At 42.4% G+C, this 18723-nt stretch overlaps 1 protein-coding gene across 6 annotated transcripts in view; it reads right to left on the bottom strand.

Moving 5' to 3' along the window:
- Positions 1–276: 276 nt before the first annotated feature.
- LOC115245745 (talin-1) overlaps positions 277–18723 on the bottom strand; it is a 48010-nt gene continuing 29563 nt past the window's right edge. For 2 of the 6 annotated variants that reach the window (XM_029824195.1, XM_029824194.1), the window contains 12 exons: positions 16964–17156; positions 16117–16518; positions 15519–15789; positions 14937–15440; positions 14504–14601; positions 13403–13491; positions 12093–12551; positions 9885–11698; positions 7832–9734; positions 7008–7754; positions 4317–4955; positions 277–4005 (listed from right to left, as the gene is read on the bottom strand). In XM_029824195.1, the coding sequence (XP_029680055.1) occupies positions 2434–4005; positions 4317–4955; positions 7008–7754; positions 7832–9734; positions 9885–11698; positions 12093–12551; positions 13403–13491; positions 14504–14601; positions 14937–15440; positions 15519–15789; positions 16117–16518; positions 16964–17102 (8637 nt within the window). In that variant the 5' untranslated portion in view covers positions 17103–17156 and the 3' untranslated portion in view covers positions 277–2433. Of the gene's footprint in view, positions 4006–4316; positions 4956–4976; positions 5977–7007; positions 7755–7831; positions 9735–9884; positions 11699–11935; positions 11969–12092; positions 12552–12986; positions 13048–13402; positions 13492–14503; positions 14602–14936; positions 15441–15518; positions 15790–16116; positions 16519–16963; positions 17157–18723 lie in introns of those variants that run through there. The other 4 variants (XM_029824199.1, XM_029824198.1, XM_029824197.1 and 1 more) reach the window with 4 other exon arrangements.

The raw sequence follows: 18723 nt of genomic DNA, 5'->3' as shown, positions 1-18723 counted from the left end.
ATATATATATATAATTCTAAAAAATTACAGAATTTGTTTAAAAAAAGCTAACGTTGTGTATGCGTTCAAGCGAATGAATAAATTGTTTGGATTTAAATTTAATGATGTGTGAATGCAGATATTTGGAAGCATCCGATTAAAAATTTCTATTTTACACAGAGATGCTTGTAGATTTTTACGCGGCGATATAATAATTTATAAAGTTATTGGATTCATATATTTTCAATCATAAACAGTGAAAAAAATATGTTTAAAAATTTTTTTTTTCTTTTTTGCAATGATCTCATTTTGGTCCTATTTTCGCGACGATAATTATTTAAATAAATTAAATCGAGTACATCATTTACTGAACGATTACAGTAATGCAATCAAAAACAGCGACGAACGGAGACCAAAATGAGAGAGCGGATGATTCTGATAAACGCAAAGAGATACAAGCTATTTTTTAAAGAGACGGTTCCTTCCGACAGATTCGTTATTAATTTTATAAAAGAATATCTGCATTCCGCTGATATTAGACACTATGAAGACACTAGGAAACACCGATACTAGGATCGAGCCACTATTAGAACCAGATATCTCGCGCGCGTGCAGCCTCTATATACTACATATAAAAATACCCTCTACGTAGTCAATATATAAACCGTTAAAACGATATACGAAAAACATTTTAATTGCAAAGATCTCGCTATGTTATCTTGTATATATGCGAACGTCTCTCGTATGTAACATATATATATATATATATATATATAATATATAAAATCTATTACATTAATATGTAATTCGTGTTATCTCTTCCGGTACATTCGTAATATATCATGGCACATTCCTTTAGATACAAAGATCCGCACAAACCGATCGCGATGCACGATTATTTATATTCCATTTCTTCGCATCTCTACTCCCACAATTCTCGCCTAAATCCAACAATTATCCAGTAAAAATGATAATTCTTTCGTGTCGCTTTATAATATGATGACAATGTAGACACATAATTGACAAGACTGATTGACAGAATCGGTGATGATCAAGTGTCTCGCTATTATTGAGACGTCGGTTTGTGCGAATCTAAAAACAAACTCGCGATCAGCGATTGATGCTCTTAAAAGATACACGATGGTAGAAAAAAAAAAAAAAGAAAACGAGCACGCGTATCGCTTTGGAAGAAGAGCTTTGATATCAGCCGTTTGCTCGGCATGTCCATCCCATTAAACACATTAATAAAGCATTCGATTTTTGGTAATATTAGAAACCCCCTATAGGATCGCTACGTTAAAAGAGAAAGCGGCAGCTCATTAAACTTAGGCACTTTTCTCGTTGGAGACCCTTAGTTTCAGATGTCGGAGATTTTTCCCGAATTTCGTATATTACGGGATATTTATATAACAGTAACCTATGTCTATTCGCAGAAAAGGAGACTAACAATTGCACTAATCGATCATTCACGGAAGTCTAACTAGGCTCGCGCGAATGAGTCCTATTAATAAACTTATCACGAAAACGAGCTACCGCCTGCAGGCACCTAGATCGCGCATTAGAAGAAACATAATAAGAGTCGGATTGAAACAGATAGAAAGAGGAAGTTTTGCGATAGTGAAAGATACTCGGAATAAATAGAGACGTCGGGGTGGAAAGGGGGAAAAGGTTAATCGAGAAAGCGGGAAGTGTTAATAGTAATGGTGCTTCGCCGGGCCAATGTTGGCGCCGCGCGGCATCGGAAAAATTAATAAAATTAAATGATATGTTGCTTCTCTTGTTAATTCGTGGTTTTTCTTAACCCGTAAATGAGTAAACATAAAATTAAATTCTATATTAAATCAAGCACGATTACCATATGTCTAAATATCCTCGAGAAGTACGGTAAGCAAAAAAAGAAACCTTACTGCGCGAATACAGAGGTGAACAGTTATAGTTGTTCTCTTATATTTCAGAAATATGTAATATTACGTGCAATCTCAACTCGTCGTCGTAAGATCGTTGTTTGTATACGGCTATCGAAATACGTTCGTAAGGCTACAGATCGAAAGCACGAGTGTTATATCTATCTAAGGGCACTTTCTATATTTGTTTTTACGTATAAATAATTTGTCGTTTCTCTTCGCTTCGAGGCATCGAAACGATAAATTGAATGTACGTTCTTGACATATAACGCACAATATGTTCAACGAAATTGGATATTTTTGCTATGAAATACGTCAAGTATATCACTGCCGAATTATTCTCGTTCCGATCTCGGTACAAAAGCTGGATATACTACTGATTTTAATCGACAGACTATTTTGTTAAAACAATTTTGCGCTATACCTTATCGCGTTTCCATATATAGTGCGTTCTTTTAAGCCATACGAATTAGACGGATTACTTTTCTTAAAATTATTTCTCGACAAAATTACTGCGCAAGCGGACTTCGTCGTTCCGTTATTTTCAATTTCATTGCTTATCCTCGTAACGGAAGGTTTTCGTGTTGGATTCTTGCCGACTTGACATCGTCATAGTAACGGTTTTTTTCTCCGTGACTTTGTGCATCGACTTGCGTTCTTCGACAGTATCGTTGTCGAAGCCTTTGAATGTCGACAGATCATTACCGGATGTTGCGTACTCCTTAGTCTCCTCTGTAGCCTCGTAGTTGGAGCTGCTGCTCTTGCCGGGCGTGGACGTGTACATCTTCGTCGTGATAGTCTCAATTCTGCCGCCGGGGATGACCTTGCTCTCAACATTCTTGAAAGTTTGATGCTGCGGAATGCCGCTACCGAATCGTTGAGTATCCATTTGCTTTTCGGAACGGAACGTGCTCATCGGGCTCACGCCTGAGAACCGATCGGTCGGATATTTCTGCTGATCTTGTGGAGACTTCGGATCGTTCAGAGTTTGTTCTTGAACGATTTTGGGGATGGTCGAGGGAGGTTTCGGTGAGTACAAGATGTGTTGAGGCGGCGGCGGCGGCGCATACGAAACGATCCCGTCTGCGTGCCTCCTCTCCGCGATGTAACTCTCCTGGTTGATCCTCCGTTCTATCGAGCTGTATTGGCCGGGAGAATTGTCTGTTATAATCTTTTTCTCGGTAACAATGTACGGACTCCTCTCTTGATGACCATCGATGTATTTTCTATCCAGGGATCCGTATTGATTATCCACAGTAGATCGGTGATACTGACTGTCCTTCATCTTCCTCTCGAGCGTGCTCTGCGTCGAGTGTACCTTTTCTGGACTAATCAGATTCTGTCGATCGCCGAATTGATGACTGATGTGCTGCGTAGTGGACTGCAGTTGGTCTAGAGTGTGATTCATTGTTTGAATGGGCGAGGGCGTAGTTTGCGGCTCGTACGCTCTTGTTTCGTATCGGGTGGTGTAACTCTGGTAGCCGCTCTGTTCGGTTGCTACGTCGCCATCGCCATCGGCCAGATCCGACCGGTTCTTGTACTTGGCCAGACGAATGGCGGTAAGTCTGCCTCGGGCCTCCTCCAGCTCGCGCTCAATTCGTAATACCTCCGAGCGTGCGTCAATCTCTTGCGCAATACCGCCCACCATACGGCGGTTCAGGACCAATGATCTGTCCTCCTCTTGTTGGATAGCCTGTTGCGCAGCGCGTACGAGATTATCGGTAGCACGTTTCACGGCGTTACCAGCTGCCTGTAGGCGCTTTGTGCTCTCGCTGTCAGGGTCGGCTTTGACCTTGCAAGCGACCAACAGTTGCGCCGTGCTGCTGGCAACCTGCTTAGCGCTGGAGATCAACTTCTCTTCGGAGCTTACTCCTTGAACGAGAGCGTTTGCGGATTCCACGAGGCTGTGAGTGGCAGCCGCTACCATTCGAGCGGCCGAAATGAGACCCTCGGACCACTGACCATCGTCGGAACTGGTCAACGGCGTGCGCGACACTTTGCCGGTCGCGATGAGTTCCCGTTGAGCGGCACTGGCGGCTTTTATCAGGGCCGAGGTAGCAGCAGCAATCGACTTGGCGGCTTCCAGAATCATCTCATCGAAATTCATGTCTTCGTTGGTCTCCTATTGAAAACGAGATAATGCATATATTGAAAAATAAGATGTAATTTAATAATCTTTTCAAGAATTGAATTATACAGTCTTGGAAAGTAATTTTTATTTTTGTTCGAATAATCAATGATACTGTAGAATGCTCTTAATTAACTCACCCGCTGCAAAAGCTGATGTCTCCAATCGCCGTAATAATATGTTCGATTCTCGGTCGATCATTCATAACGACCAAGAAAATCAAACATATCTCACGGAAACCGGAACGATGTTTATTCGTATCTGTTACATTACGAATTATCGCGATGTAATAATCGAAAACTCACCTGAATGCTTCTCCTCGGTCTCAGACTGGCCAATTTCTTGGCGGCCGCGTCAATACTAGCGGCCGCACCGAGCAGTTCGTTCTCTGCAATCACCGTAGGATCGTCGGGATCGACCCAGTCGTTGCCTTTCAACAACTCTGCCACTGCCACCAACTCCGTTACACTCTGCGCAATTTTGCGCGAGATCACCGGTAGAGTATGTTTGGCGTCACCCGATCTGGACGATATTTGCAGAATGGCCTGAAGCAACTCTCGATAATTGATGGCGACATCGTGACCCGCTTGAAGAGTACGGTCGCGCAGCTCGGCGGTTTCGGCGCAATTGTAGGCCGCACTCTTGCAGATCGTCAACATATCGCTGATGGACTTTCTGCCCATGTTGGCGGCGACGATTATGTCGTCCTGTTTGCAACTGTTTCCAGCGGAGACCGCCTTTGCCGTCGATAGAGTGATACTCTTCGTGCAGCGTACGAGATCCTCTGGCGTCACGTGGCTCTTCTGGTTCTCCGAGCTGTTGAGCGCTCGAATCTCTTGTGCTATAGCCTCGATGGTAGACTCCAGCGCTCTGGTGCCGCGCGTGTGCTCATCCTCCACAGCCTTCACTGTCTTCAGCAGCGATGTCACATTTGTCACCATTACCTGAACGAAGATTAGAATATAGTGTAAGTATATTAGATATATACAAATCGTTTCTACACTTGTAATATCCACGAGAGAATAATACAGTTAGTAGTATTAGATTTTTAGTGATAATCTTAAAATAATGAGCATAAATACAATGAAATAAAACTAATAATACTAGCAAATAATACTATTATCGTAGTGTGTTAACACATACGTAAGATTAGTGGCCGATGCGCGTATCGTGGTTACATGAGCCTATCTAATGGTCTGATGATAAAACAATAAGCAAAAAATTGTAAGGAAGCATCAACTAGAAGACTGTTAATGATCCAAACACATCGCTGTGAATAGAACATACATACCTAAGGATGATTCGCCCGATAAAACGATATAAATTGAATTGAGATAGTCTTCGGCGAAAAGAATAGGTCGCTAATGAAGAAAGTAATTCACTTGACATAAAATTATTTTAATGTACCATTTTCAAAAAAAAGAGCAGAAAGATATTCTGATCGTCATAATATTTACATAAAGTGTGTTAATGTCGATATGGTTCTGGATGGTCCTAAATACTTCACAATTTATCTGAAATAATTTATTTGAAATATTTATTTGAAATATTAAGCTATAATCGCTCTCTTTATATCAATAAATGTGTTAGAAATGATAACTATTTTAACAAAAAATCTCATTGATGGTTAATGCCGATTACTTGATATCTCTCGCTGATGCCTTACATGATTTTTAGCAACCATATCATATATTCTTTACGTAAAAAATATCAAACACGCAAATTATTCTGGCTACATGCTATATATCTTATACAAAACTGCGATGAAAAAAAACGAAGGGAGAATGGAAAATACGGCTACATGAGCAACACTAAGTCGGACGTCCGTTGTGCCGGCTGAGAGCTCTCGGAAGTGGAGAGCAGACGGATTAGTTCCTCCTCTTGATCGGACACGAACCATTCCGATTCCGAGCCGCCGATGTCGCTCAGATGCACAAACTGCTGCTGCAGCTGTCGCTCTAAAACCTATCCGGGATCGGCCAGACCAAAATCGTCAATGTGAGACTCGTATTAAAGTCCACCATTTGCATCGTCGAAACATTCAAGATACAGATAAGTTACGCTACTACTACTGCTATCATTATACATCGCTCGAATCCCTCGAAAAGGGGTGAGAAGAAGCGTGTACAAAACAGGCGGAGAATCGTTAAACAAACAACATATTCTTTACAAAAATGCCACTTTCCGCCAGATAAAACGCATCCGCCGCATATGTTATACATATAGAAAGATGGAAATACGAAGCTGAGCGTGGGGAGAGCGGTTCAAGGTGGACTTTAATAGCGCCAGTCGTATATATATTTTGGTCTGGAGATATTCTTGCCCTATATATCTACAATTTCGTATGGTCGAGAACGGTGGTGATGAATTGTTTTTTTATGTAAACGAGATTTTAGTAGAATGGAAACGAAATCAGAGTTAGAGAGGCAAATACGAATGTTCGTCAAAATGAGTCGATTAAAGTCCACCCCAAAAAAATATCTAAGAAGGATATGCTATAATTATGTTTAAAATAAAACATTATTAAAACTCGGCAAATTAATCGAAATTGTGCAAATTTGTTATTAGTCTTCACATTCATTTTTATAGGAGATTTATAATTTCATCTCACAAGATTTCTGTGAAAATTATAAGTCGAGCATATATGTTCTACGATTACGATGAAAATATTAGATTTCGATAAATTAATCGATTAGAGAATTTCTCATTATACGGATTTCATTAGAATATGCATCATGTTTTATTAGTCTTCGAGAGATGCTTCATTGTTAAATAAATAAATCACAACGTGATTAATTGTTTAAGCACATTATTGCATTGAAAATTATCATAAAGATCTATCTTCTCATTTCATTATAAACAAGATTCTTCCAGTTCAGCCAGATGGTTAATCTCAAGCAACAACGCGCAACAAGCTCCATTCTCATTGTTATAAGAATGACCAATGGTTTATCACAGAAGCAAAACGGAAGAGATTTCGCATGAAAGCGAATTACCTTAGCGGAATCCTTCAAATGTGCCATACTGGGATCATTGATGGGCTTGCCGCTGGCAGCCTTAGTAGCGTGTATGAGGTCACCGAGTGCAGAAGCGACGTCTTTCACGGCGTTGATCAACATCACTTGGGCCTCTGGATTCTGACTGCCCAGACTAGCCGCTCCGTACTTGACGACCTCGGCGAGTTGGACGATGGTTGAAACCGCGTTCTGCGCCGCAACTGCTAGCTGTTCCTGCGAGGATGCTGCTCCAGCGACTAATGTCTTCGTATCTTCTACCAGTGCTTTAGCGGTTTGCAGTATATTTTCGCGATGATCGGCAAATGTATCGTTTTCATTCTCGGCGTGCAGTGTGCCAGCAGTGGCGAACATGATGGTGGTGTCCAAATCGCCAATAATGCCGGAAACAGTGCTGGCAGCATTGATGCATGCCTGAGTGCCGCGCGAACCCGCTTGTAAAGCGGCCAATACCTGCGATACTTTCTCGGTCACAATCTTGCTCTGTTCCGCGACTTCCCGTTGGGCATAAGCATCACCGGGTGACATCTGACATGTGCCAGCAGCGCGAACGATGTCTGCGCAAGCGCGGCCAAGTTCCTGGACACCGGTACGAAGTTTGGCAGACACATCAGCATTGGATGCGGCTGCGGACGCTCCAGAAGTGTCGCGAGCAAGCTGAGTATATTTGTGCGATATGTCGACCGCTAAGGGACCCAATCTGGCCACATCTGTGCTAGATTTGGTCGACTGTAAATAAAAGAAGAATATATAATTTAAGAGCATTGTATATTATATATTTTGTAATTATAGATGTAAAAGTTTACCATCTCTTGTGCCAAACGAGCAATCTCTTTAGCAGCTTCGACCATCCTTGTCTGATAATCCACGTAAGAATCCACGGTGTCGATAGTGGACATTCGATGATCCTCTAGTCTAACCATCGCGCGAGAAATCGTGTCGATCAGGCCGGTAACAATGCCCGCAGATGTAGATATAGTTTCGAGGGTATTTTGCAGTTCCTGAAGCGCGTCTTTGGTGGATTCGACGGTTTCATCCACTTCAGAGTGCAACGCAACGGCTTTCGGATTACCAGCGGACTCTTTCGTAACGTAGATCAGTTGCAATGCTGATTCAGCCACAGTTTTCGTCTGGTCCAGCAGCACCATTTGCTGTTTAGAGTGCACCATGTTGGATGCAGCACCGATCGCACCAGAGACAAGCGGTTCCGAATAAAGGGCGATCTGATTGACGGCATGACCAACGTTCTCCGCCTCGTACTTGGCGGCAGTGCGCAAGGGTTCCAGTTTCTCGCGCAATTCGCTCGCGCTGCTCTCCATTTGGTCGGTGAATCCCTGCACGGTGTTCTCGCGGCGCGGCACTAGAGCCTGCGAAACCGCACTCAGCGAAGCAGCATCGAGTTCACGTATACGTGCTGACAGCTTCTCGATCGCCGCATCGCACTCTTTCTGACCGGGCGCTTTGTCGCGAATCGATGCCACTAGCGATTTGATCGAGTCGCTGACGCTCTTGCTGTGATTAGCCAATAACTGCCAAGTCGGCGGATCTTTCGGACTGACCGCGAGACTTTTGGCCGCCTGCACCATGGCGCACGAACCATCAATGATGGATTTGCCGGCGCTAGTGATCGGTTCTTGGGCGACTCTAGCCGCAATAGATATCTTGGCCGGCTGGCTCGCAAATTCGGGAGAGCTTGCAAATGTGCAGAGATTGTCGACTGCCTCGAGCAATGGTTTCGTAGCTTCCGCACATTTCTCGCGATTAGTATCGGAATAATTCTTGTCAAGCGCTTTAATCTCCTTAACGAGGCACGCCGTCGAATTGGCGACATCCTTGGCGGACTGAACAAAGTGCCGCTTGGCTACTGGATTGCTGGTCTTACTGGAAGCAAGTCTACAGGCGTTACAAAGCGCACTTGTGTGCTTGGCGATTATGGTAGCGGCCGAAAGTACTTGCTCTTGTGTAGTAGTCGGATTGCCAAGGCTCTGGCAGCCACTGTGTATGGCTTGCGCTGCTCTTAAAAATTGCGCTTGATCCACCAAACCCGGTTTACCTGCTACCGATGTAGGATCGCTCACTCCCGCGAGGTAAGCAGCTTGAGCTGCGGCTTCTATCAGACCGCAGATCGAAGAAGAAACTCCGCGGACCGCTACGGAGAAGTTCTCGTGTTCCGACTTTTTCGCGTAGTTCGCGATGCCGGTCATACCGTCACCGAGGCTCTTACTCTTCTCCATGACGGTTTCTAAGCACTCAAAATATGATGCATCGGAGATAGGCTCGCTCGGATTGTCCAGTAGAGATCGCATAGACTGAATATTCCTAATAGCGTTGTCGCATTCGTTCTGTCCAGGCGCTGCCGAAGTGCACACGTCTACCAAATAGTTGATGGAGTCGGTGACCGCGCGTGCTGCTGCCGAAAGCTGATTCTTCGCATTCGGCGCGGTTGGATCGGCCGCCACTGATTTGGCGGTCACGAGGAGCTTGCCGGATGTCATAGTGACGTTTTTCAGCGATACCACCACTTGGCTACGAGTCTCGATCGTTGTCTGACCCGCCATTTCCATACCCACGCCCAACAGATCGCCGAATGCATTGGTAAATTGTTTGGATGAATTTGCTAGCTGCACGGGTGAACGCACGGACGACACTATGTTTGAAGATGCGTCGTTCAGATTGGCAGCCGCGTTATTGAGGTCGCTCTGTAATCGTCTGCAAAGTAAAAATTGCAAAGTGTATAACGAAACCGAAATAGTATGTATCTCTCGTATGCCAATTATTCTAAGCAAGCGATAAGAATAAGTGAGGTAATAAAGAAAAACTAAAGAATAAAAAAAATATGTAACGAAAAAAGCTATTTACCCATAACTCTTGCTCGTTTGCGGGAACTCGTCCATGTTGAGCACTTGAGCCATATCATCAATGTTGCGTATCGCTTCGTCCACATCTCTCTGTCCGGGCAAACAGGACACGCACTTGTTCAAGGAATTGGAAACATCTTTAGCGACCACGGCTAAGTTGGCCTCGTTCTCAGGATCGTCGGGATTCTTCAGTACGCGTCGTGCTTCCTTTACCAAACGCAATGATCGCAGAATCACATCATCGGCGGTCATCAGTACTTTCTTCTGCGTTTCCGGTTGATTAGATGTAGCGGCTACGCCGCGCACGGCGTAAGTGAGATCTTTCAAGGCCGATGCGGTCTCTCTAGCAGCGCTTCCGGTGTAGTTCTCGTTACCTTGTTTGGCGGCGGATAATAGCTGCGCCATAGCAAATCCAACATTCTTCGATGTGGCGCCGAGTCGCAAAGCAGTAGATTCCGTTGTCTCTTCCGGTAGTGGTCTCAACGAGGCAGCCTCAACGGCGCGATAGAACTCGCCCAGCTCGTCTTTCAAACTATTTATCAACTCCTCTGCGGCATCGAGCTCCAATCCACCACAGGTTTCTCTGGCACGCGTCACCGCTGATCTTAGATCCGCCAATGAGGATCCCAACTGTTGCGAGGTATTGTTCAGTTGCATGGCGGATGCCTGATCTGTGACCGTTGGCAGAACGGCCCTGGCTGCCTTCACCACGGCAGTACCTGGTTGCAGAAACTGTTCAGAAGCGTTTATCAGATTTAGTTGCGCCGTAGGATTGTCCGGCTGTGCCTGCGTGCCTTTTACTCCCGATACCAAATGAGGAATATGTTGCGCTATCGTGTGGCACTCCATGTTAAGTTCCTCCTGGCTGGCCGGATTTGTGTTGTGATGTCCGACACCGGAAGACGCCGCGATGCACTGCGTGGCCGTAGACGCGGCCTGTTTGGCGCACGCTTCCAGACGCGTGATGAGCTTTCTGCGTAACGCCGGAGTCGCTGCCACTGTAGTCGCCGCTCGTAATTCCTCTGCTGCCTGGCGAAGTTGATCCTGCATCCTTGCATCATGCGGACTACTAGCGCACTGCCGCGCCGCCTCCACCATCTTGGCTGTGGCGTCAGCAAGCAGTTTTGCTGCTGCAAGAAGCCGTTGCTGTTGCTCTGAATCTGTTTGTCTCTCCGCTTCCCCTTTGATACTCTGAATCAACTGCGCTGTAGCTTGACCAACCACTCGCGCCTGCCGCACCATTTCACCGGCATCACCGGTACTGGCGAACAGTTTGTCTGTTGCAACTAAAATAGTTTCCACTGCGCCTTCCTGAATGGACTCTTTAGCGCGTTCTCCCCTGGTCGCAGTCTTGATGTGATTGAGAAGATCGTTCAGAGTGCGGCTGACCTCACTGGCAGCGATACTCAATTCCTTCAGTAGATTCTCATCGTTACATGTCTCATTGCAGACTTGAACCAGACGCTCTACGGCTTTGGTTACCTCGCGCACGGCGTTCATCAGTTGCGTCTGACAAGCAGGCGAGTGTAAGGTCGGCGCCACCACTTTGGCGCAGGCTACGAGCTGCGATGTGGCCAGTGCGCATTGCGTCGCGGCTGATATCACCCTGTTCTGTGTAGCTGAGTCTTCGCATGTGGCCGCTATGTTCTTTGCCTTCAATACCAAAGCAGCGGTGGTATTAGCGACGGCCTTGGCAAGCGCAAGTAACATATCCTGCAGTTCACGATTCGAGTCATCCTCTTCGCCAATGGTTGTCAATACTTGATGTGATGCTTCGCCCACTCGCGATGCAGCATTCAGAAGATTCTGCCGTGGCTAAAATGTAAACAAAAAATAATTTATATAATGTTTATATATGTACATAAATATAAGCAGAAATAGAGATGAAGAAAATTAATAAAAGAAATTTTAAAACTAGTAATTTGACAAATTCTATTATAAAGTGATTAGAAGCAGTTTTACTGATCGAGGGTTCGAAAAAAACTAATGTATCTATAAAAAAGCAGATATAATATTATCCGCGCTATAAAGTTTTGACATGTTAGTGCTTACATATTGTTCATAGGTCGTTGTTATGTGGAAAGGCTGCAGGAAAAAAGGAGGAATTTGAAACTTTAACATTTAACTTTACTATCACAGATTAAACAGGCTTTTTTTATTCTACATAATATTGTTTTATGCAGTTTTTTTATCGTCACGATAAACTCACCTCCTTGGTCTCCGGCTCCGTGGCCTTCAGCAAGTCCGAGAAGGCCGAACAAAGCTTCCTGGCGGCATCTAATAAACGCTCACCAGACGAGTCATCGTCCATGAGAGCAGCTATCATTCGCACGCCCTTGGTCATCTCCGGTAGATTCGTAGCGATCGTAGTAATCGCGGCTCCCACCGCGGTATGATCGACATCATCCGCTGGTCCCGAGGTCAACGTAACCACCTGCGCGGTCGCGGCGTTCATCGCCGCGATCTGCGAGCCTACGTTCTGTTTGTGGGTGTCGATCGTCTGCTCGATCCATCTCAAGGATGCTGGATCTGTCCCTAATTCGGGCAGCTGAGCCTTCGTAGACAGTTCCATCTCGGCGATATGGATCACCTCGTGACCGGCGCTGATGGTCGACAATAAGGCACGTTGCGGTTCGGATAGGACGGATGTCACTTTAGTTTGCTGGACCTAGTTTTGAATATTTTTACATTAAAGAAATCGATCTGTAGTCAATCGTCGGCTGATTTTAAAATCGTAAAAAATAATATTTTTTGCCGTAAAAAAATGTGCAAGTTTGAGAATGCAACATTTTGCTTACGGTAATCAACCGAAATATAATATAAGTGATTTGCGCACATAACGAAGCGTACATAAACTGCAACAAATAGTTGCGGCGATACAGAGTTTACTGATCGATCGAGTAATACGAATATTCTCTATCGTAAAAGAGCATCTCTTTAAATCACGCTAGTGGTTAGCATATAGAGATTTTATCTTACCAGTAAGCATTGTATCGAGAGAGAAACATGAAACGCAAATGAATCAGACAAAAGAATTAAAACGGAAGGAATCTATAAACTCAAGAGTAACAGATAACTGAAAATGTTATCGTAATGTACCTACTCTGTGTCCGCAATAGAAGGCGCCTAGCATGAAAATAAATTTAACCCTCTGTTAGTTTCAAAAAATTTCGCTCTTTTTGACGTGCAACACAATGATTCCATCGGTGCGACTTTAGATATTTGCAAAAAGTGCATAATACTATACTAAATATATATATATATATATATATATATGTATGTGTGTGTGTGTATATATATGTATGTATACAGACACACACATACATATATTATTAATCATCAATAATTACACAGTAGTACGACAGGGTTCGCTCTTGCCATTATTACCGTCAAAGTTTCCGAAGTACCAATTTTTTACAACACTTCGAGGCGCAATATATATTTATAACAAGCAACTAAAAAACACCGACATCCAAAGTGAGCTTAAGAGCAACTTGGGCGATTTTTAATGGAGCTTACCATAGGTGGGGCATGAGCGATGTTCACCTGTCCGCTGACGGTCGTGTACTGGGCACCACCTATGTGACCGGTTCCGTATGGTCGGGCCCCTACAAATCACACCATGCACACTCTAACCTGATGGTTTTATTTACAATTATCGAATGTTCCGATCGAGTCCTCGATACCACGAATCTGTTCATTCAGATGTAGTAATTTTCCGTCGAAAGCTAAAGGCGAATTTAATTATTTTGTTTTGTTATAAGCGATACTTTGACGAATGCTCAAAGCTTGTTGAATGTGTATTTACAAAGTGAAAAAGGTGTATGTATGTACAACATATATCAATAACTAAGATCCGAGGATTCAATCGTGCAAAGAATATCCGCTAATTGATTTCTGCTTCTGAATATATTAAGAGAGAAAAAGCTGGTATATAATAATCTATGATATTTAAAAATTTTAAATAGATGACACAAGTTTTTTAATTTACAAAACTAATAAAGTTTTTAAAAGCTTCCATATGTGCAAGAGGCTCCGCCTACTAATTACGTTACTTCTTGATGAAAAATGAATAAAAAAATCCTAAATCATTTTTTTCTGCAATGCTCAATGAAAAAGAAATTATAAAATAAAATCCACTCAATCAGCCGTCCTTTAGCAGACATACTATCCGCGATCCGTGAACCGTGCACCGGATAGTATATAGTCAGACACACTAGCAAATACGCGACGTATATATATCTGACTAACGAATGGCACTGATTAAGTGAATTTTATTTGATAATCCCTCCTTCGTTAAGCATCGCAGAAAAAAATGGTTCAGGTTTTTTCGATTCATTTTTCATCGAGGAATAATACTATGTAATTGAACGCAAATTACGGAACAGCTTGTATACATTCAAATTCGCGTAAATAAAAGTTGCAAAAATTTTTTGGAATTTTTAGCAAAAGAAAATTAAACTTTTGTACATATTTTACATTATGGGCTTGGAGAATCTAATAATTATGTATAATTCCTATATTGAATAACATAATCAAATACTATCTTTAGAAACAAACTTCATTACTCCATATTAAGTTATTTAAGAATAAAATGAAAATTATCAGCAAGACGCTCACCATCTCCTCCGGCTCTCATGACAGCTGGTATGGCAACCGAGACAGCTTCTACGTTTCCTTTACCGACATTGCTGGTCTCGTGTTGCATGATGGTGGCCCTGTCAAGTGAAATATATGTAAAACGTATCAAATCATCTAGCTTAATGCTCTTATTTAAACTGAGTAATACCCGTTAGAATTGGAAACTGCTCGAATATGTTTATTTGCGTGGCGTCTCAGAAACTCCTCCATGATTGTATCAAACTAACGCGAAATATTCTCGAGACAGAACGCGCACTGAACGCGTAAGTCGATTGCTTTGCGGCGAGTCTGACTCGTCGAGAACTGATAATTGCTCTAATACTCTATAATGACGATTATTACTTCGATCCACGCCCGCCTCCACGTGTTCACAAAGTAGCTAACACGTATCGATAGTGTGAAAGACACTCACTTCAGAGGCGACACGCTGTCCTCCACCATGGTAGATCCCTCGTCTCCCTCGATACCGAAATGATCCTTCGCTTTTTGCTTTTTCAGAATAATATCGATATAACCGGAGATCAGTTGAAGTATCTGCTCCGCTTCGGTAGTCTGCACACTGTAATATTGATCGGAGTAGTCGCCAAAGTCGAGGGTAAAAGTGTTCGGTGAGGCGCCCCATCGTCGCACAGTCGTCAACGGCCACGTCTTCAGGATCTCCTTCGTTTTCTCGTCGAGTCGCAGGACTGAGTCCTTTGTCACGCCGAGCAAACGCGGCACCAATTTGTTCTTGCCTTTCATTTTCTCCTTTACCAAGAAGAACGTGACACCGTACGTGTTCAGCGATCTGGCGGTCTTGGTGTATAGGACTTTGGCATCCAGCTCCGAGAGCCCGATGTGTTTCTTATGCTCTGCGTAGATCTTCTTCTCTATTCCCTTGACTTTCACATACGATTGCGGCAGAAATTCCTTAAGACTAAGAAAAAAAAAAAAGTGTTTTAAGTGAAATGTTGATAATGATAGAGTTGAGAAATCACATCTGATTGCAACTCACTCCAGAAAACCTGGCTTATGCTTCTCCTCCTTATGATCGCCAAACTGAATTTGACACTGGATCCCGGCGAAAACACAAGCTTTTTCCTGCGTAATCGGATGTGTACCATCTAGAATCGCATCTCGCGCTTGCACGTACAATAGCGACAATTGTACAGGATCGCGACTGTCGATGTTTTGATCCGAAAAGAAAAATTTCCTCCTCAACAGAACCGTTTCGGATTCATCTATGCCTTGTTCGCGCAGAGTCTTACTTGGATCTATCCAATTAACTGTGAAATAAGAAACGCGAAATTTAAATACATGTCGAAAACATGATTAGTATTTGAAATTATATAAACACAATATTCCATTTAAAAAATAAAACGATTTAAAATAATTTATAAAATAATAAGTTATTAAAAAAAAATAAAAATAAAAATAATTATATGGGTAAAGTATCAAGATAAACTTTATTTTTCAATAAAAAGGATGCTGTCTCTTTTATTGTATAATCATCTCTTTTTTGATTGCACTGTTTCCCGATCTACTGCCCTGTATGTATTGATAAAATGTTAAATCTAAGTTTAAATATAACTAAAAGCTCGAAAACTTATTACCTTCATCATCGGTTTTTAACTTCTTCCTCAATTGTTCCATCTTAGCGTCTCTTTCCCCTTTCTCCTCCTTTTTTCGCTTCAACGTGAGAGTACCAAAATTTCCGGCTTTCTGATTTTCGTTTTCCTCGTCCACTAGCTCGCGTACTAAAGAATACTCGTCGTGATTCGTGATACCTATCTTCGTACATATCACCACCATGAGATTTGCCACGGGTTGGCTGTCATCCACCAACATGGTCTTCAGCGTTCCGTCCAGCATGCGAACTCGGAGAGTACGGAGCTTACGACGGTATTCGAGCAGATCCCCGTTTCTTAGGATGTAATAGTCGAGATTTCGCCCGGGTTCGAGCCAAACTCCCTTCTTCACGTCCTCATCAGCGAGAAACAGGCCGTAGTCTTTCGCTACAAAAAGTAACAACCAGATAACGTATCTTGGAACAGTATCTTTTATGATTTTTGATGCACGATATATAATTTTATCGTGTGTGTTTAATATTTTTAATACATTTATATATGAATAAAAGAACATGAACATTTTAGTGATAAATTGAAAATTTCCATTACTCTCATCAAAGTAGATTAAATCTCAATGTATGATTCTTTAATTCTCCTTTTATTGCATGAATTAGTAAATGAGATATTCCGACATATTTTCGGAATTTTATTTGCACTGCTCTCCGCTGTCATATTATATTGATGATATTAAAAGAATTTGACTAAAGTTTGGAATAAAACGTATATCTCCATGCAAAAAAATATATGCTTATTTTTAAAAAAATGTATACACCGTAAAAAGCGTTAATAAAATATTTCAACAATATAAATAATTCGGCTGTGGAATATTTACGTTGACCCATGTTGCTGGCTTCGGCGAGTTTTTCTCTGATAATGCGACAAGCGTCGTAAACCGATGTGCTGGGATCAAACTGCATCATCTTGGTGGCATTCTTCTCCGGTATGGAGATGCGCAAAGATAGCGTAGCCATTGCGATTGCCTGGGGCGATCTTCTACGTGCGCAAAAACCTCCAGAATCACTTGACTGAAAAAGACACGACGTAAAATAAGATTACAACAGAATTTATTATAACAAGACCAACATTTTATTAATTATTAATATTAATTAGCGGATATTAATTCACGTGATACTTTATCGACCAGCACGATCAATTGGATACTTATTCCTGAGTCGCAAAGAGTTTTGCACGTAATCATCTTAGATCACTTTTTCGCGTACAAAACGGCCTCTTAACAACATATATGATCATTCCTCGGTATTACGTGGACGATAATCTAAAGAATTATGCACAAGCATGCAATTTCTGCTTTACAACGAAATTGAACGCAACAAGTTGCAAAGATCGACTATTGTGTATGTATCCACTAGAACGCGATACAATCTAACGACAAGGTCGTTAATATAATGCCGTTCAATTACACGGTTTACATTAGTAATTATTATTGATGGAAGAATCGCAATTATTTATTTTATAACGCAATTTAGAATGTAATCGTGTTGCTTAAAAATTGCTTCTGGCTTGTAAAGCCTTACGCGGCATATTATCCTACCGTGATCCGTTTGGAAAAAGGACCGTGAAAATATTTCGCACGGATTCGTGGGAACGAGCGGTAACGGATTAAAAATGCCCCGGATGCGTTGAACTGAAAGAGAAAGCCACCCACCGGTGGGACTTGTGTCTATATATCGATCTTCCGATGGGACATATTACATTTGCCATAGAATTTGTCACAGGATGCAATCTTCCACGGGCGTAGAAACAACGATAGAATTCATTGAGGTGTGTGGGAAATACGTACTCCTCTTCGCTTTCCAACTTAAGCAAGATAATTAAATCAATTATGTATCTCTCAATAAAATATCTAAAAATATTTAATTGACGATTAATGTAATTAAATTATCACATAATATGGAGTGTCCGACATAGCTTATCAACTGATAAATGTGTAAAACTTTCTGATATAATGTCAAAATGTGATTTAAATGAATAGCCCGCCCTTCTTATAGAAAGGGAAAGATGAAAGAAACATAAATTTTTCATCCTAATTACACTTGATTATCTTTAATAAAGATTATCTAGAGGATATATTTTACTCGGGATAATCGCAGAAAGAGAGACGTATTCTCTGAGATATGAATAGATCAAATTTAAATGAAGTGTCTCATTACTCAGATATATAAAACGTATAAAGGGTGACGTGGAACACAGCTCGAGGTATAGCCTTCGGTTACTTCATCCGAGACGATTGCTATCTTTCTCCGCTAATTTGTGGTGCATGCAACGCATATTCCTCGAGATAATACGCGCATCATTGGACGTCACGAGAATAAACAGCCAATTTCGTTGTATTCATCCCGGACCGGATTGTACAGCTAGGGTTCATTGACGCGTTTTTCCACGTGTTCTCACGGGGTGGGCCGGTATAAGGAATGGTAATGGTGCATAAATTCGTCGCAAGTATATACCCTACGCCAATGTGGGTTTCCACCCTTAGAGGTTGCCAAGCAACGCCGGTCTCTCACTGTGTCAAACTCCGACCGTAACCCCCCGTTGTATCCGTGGCTATCCTTTCTTACGATCGCTCTCTCT

The sequence above is a fragment of the Formica exsecta genome, unplaced genomic scaffold (genome assembly GCF_003651465.1).
Source record: "Formica exsecta isolate Colony F162 unplaced genomic scaffold, ASM365146v1 scaffold13, whole genome shotgun sequence".
Taxonomy (NCBI): Eukaryota; Metazoa; Arthropoda; class Insecta; order Hymenoptera; family Formicidae; genus Formica; species Formica exsecta.
This window is presented reverse-complemented; position numbering and strand designations above follow the sequence as displayed.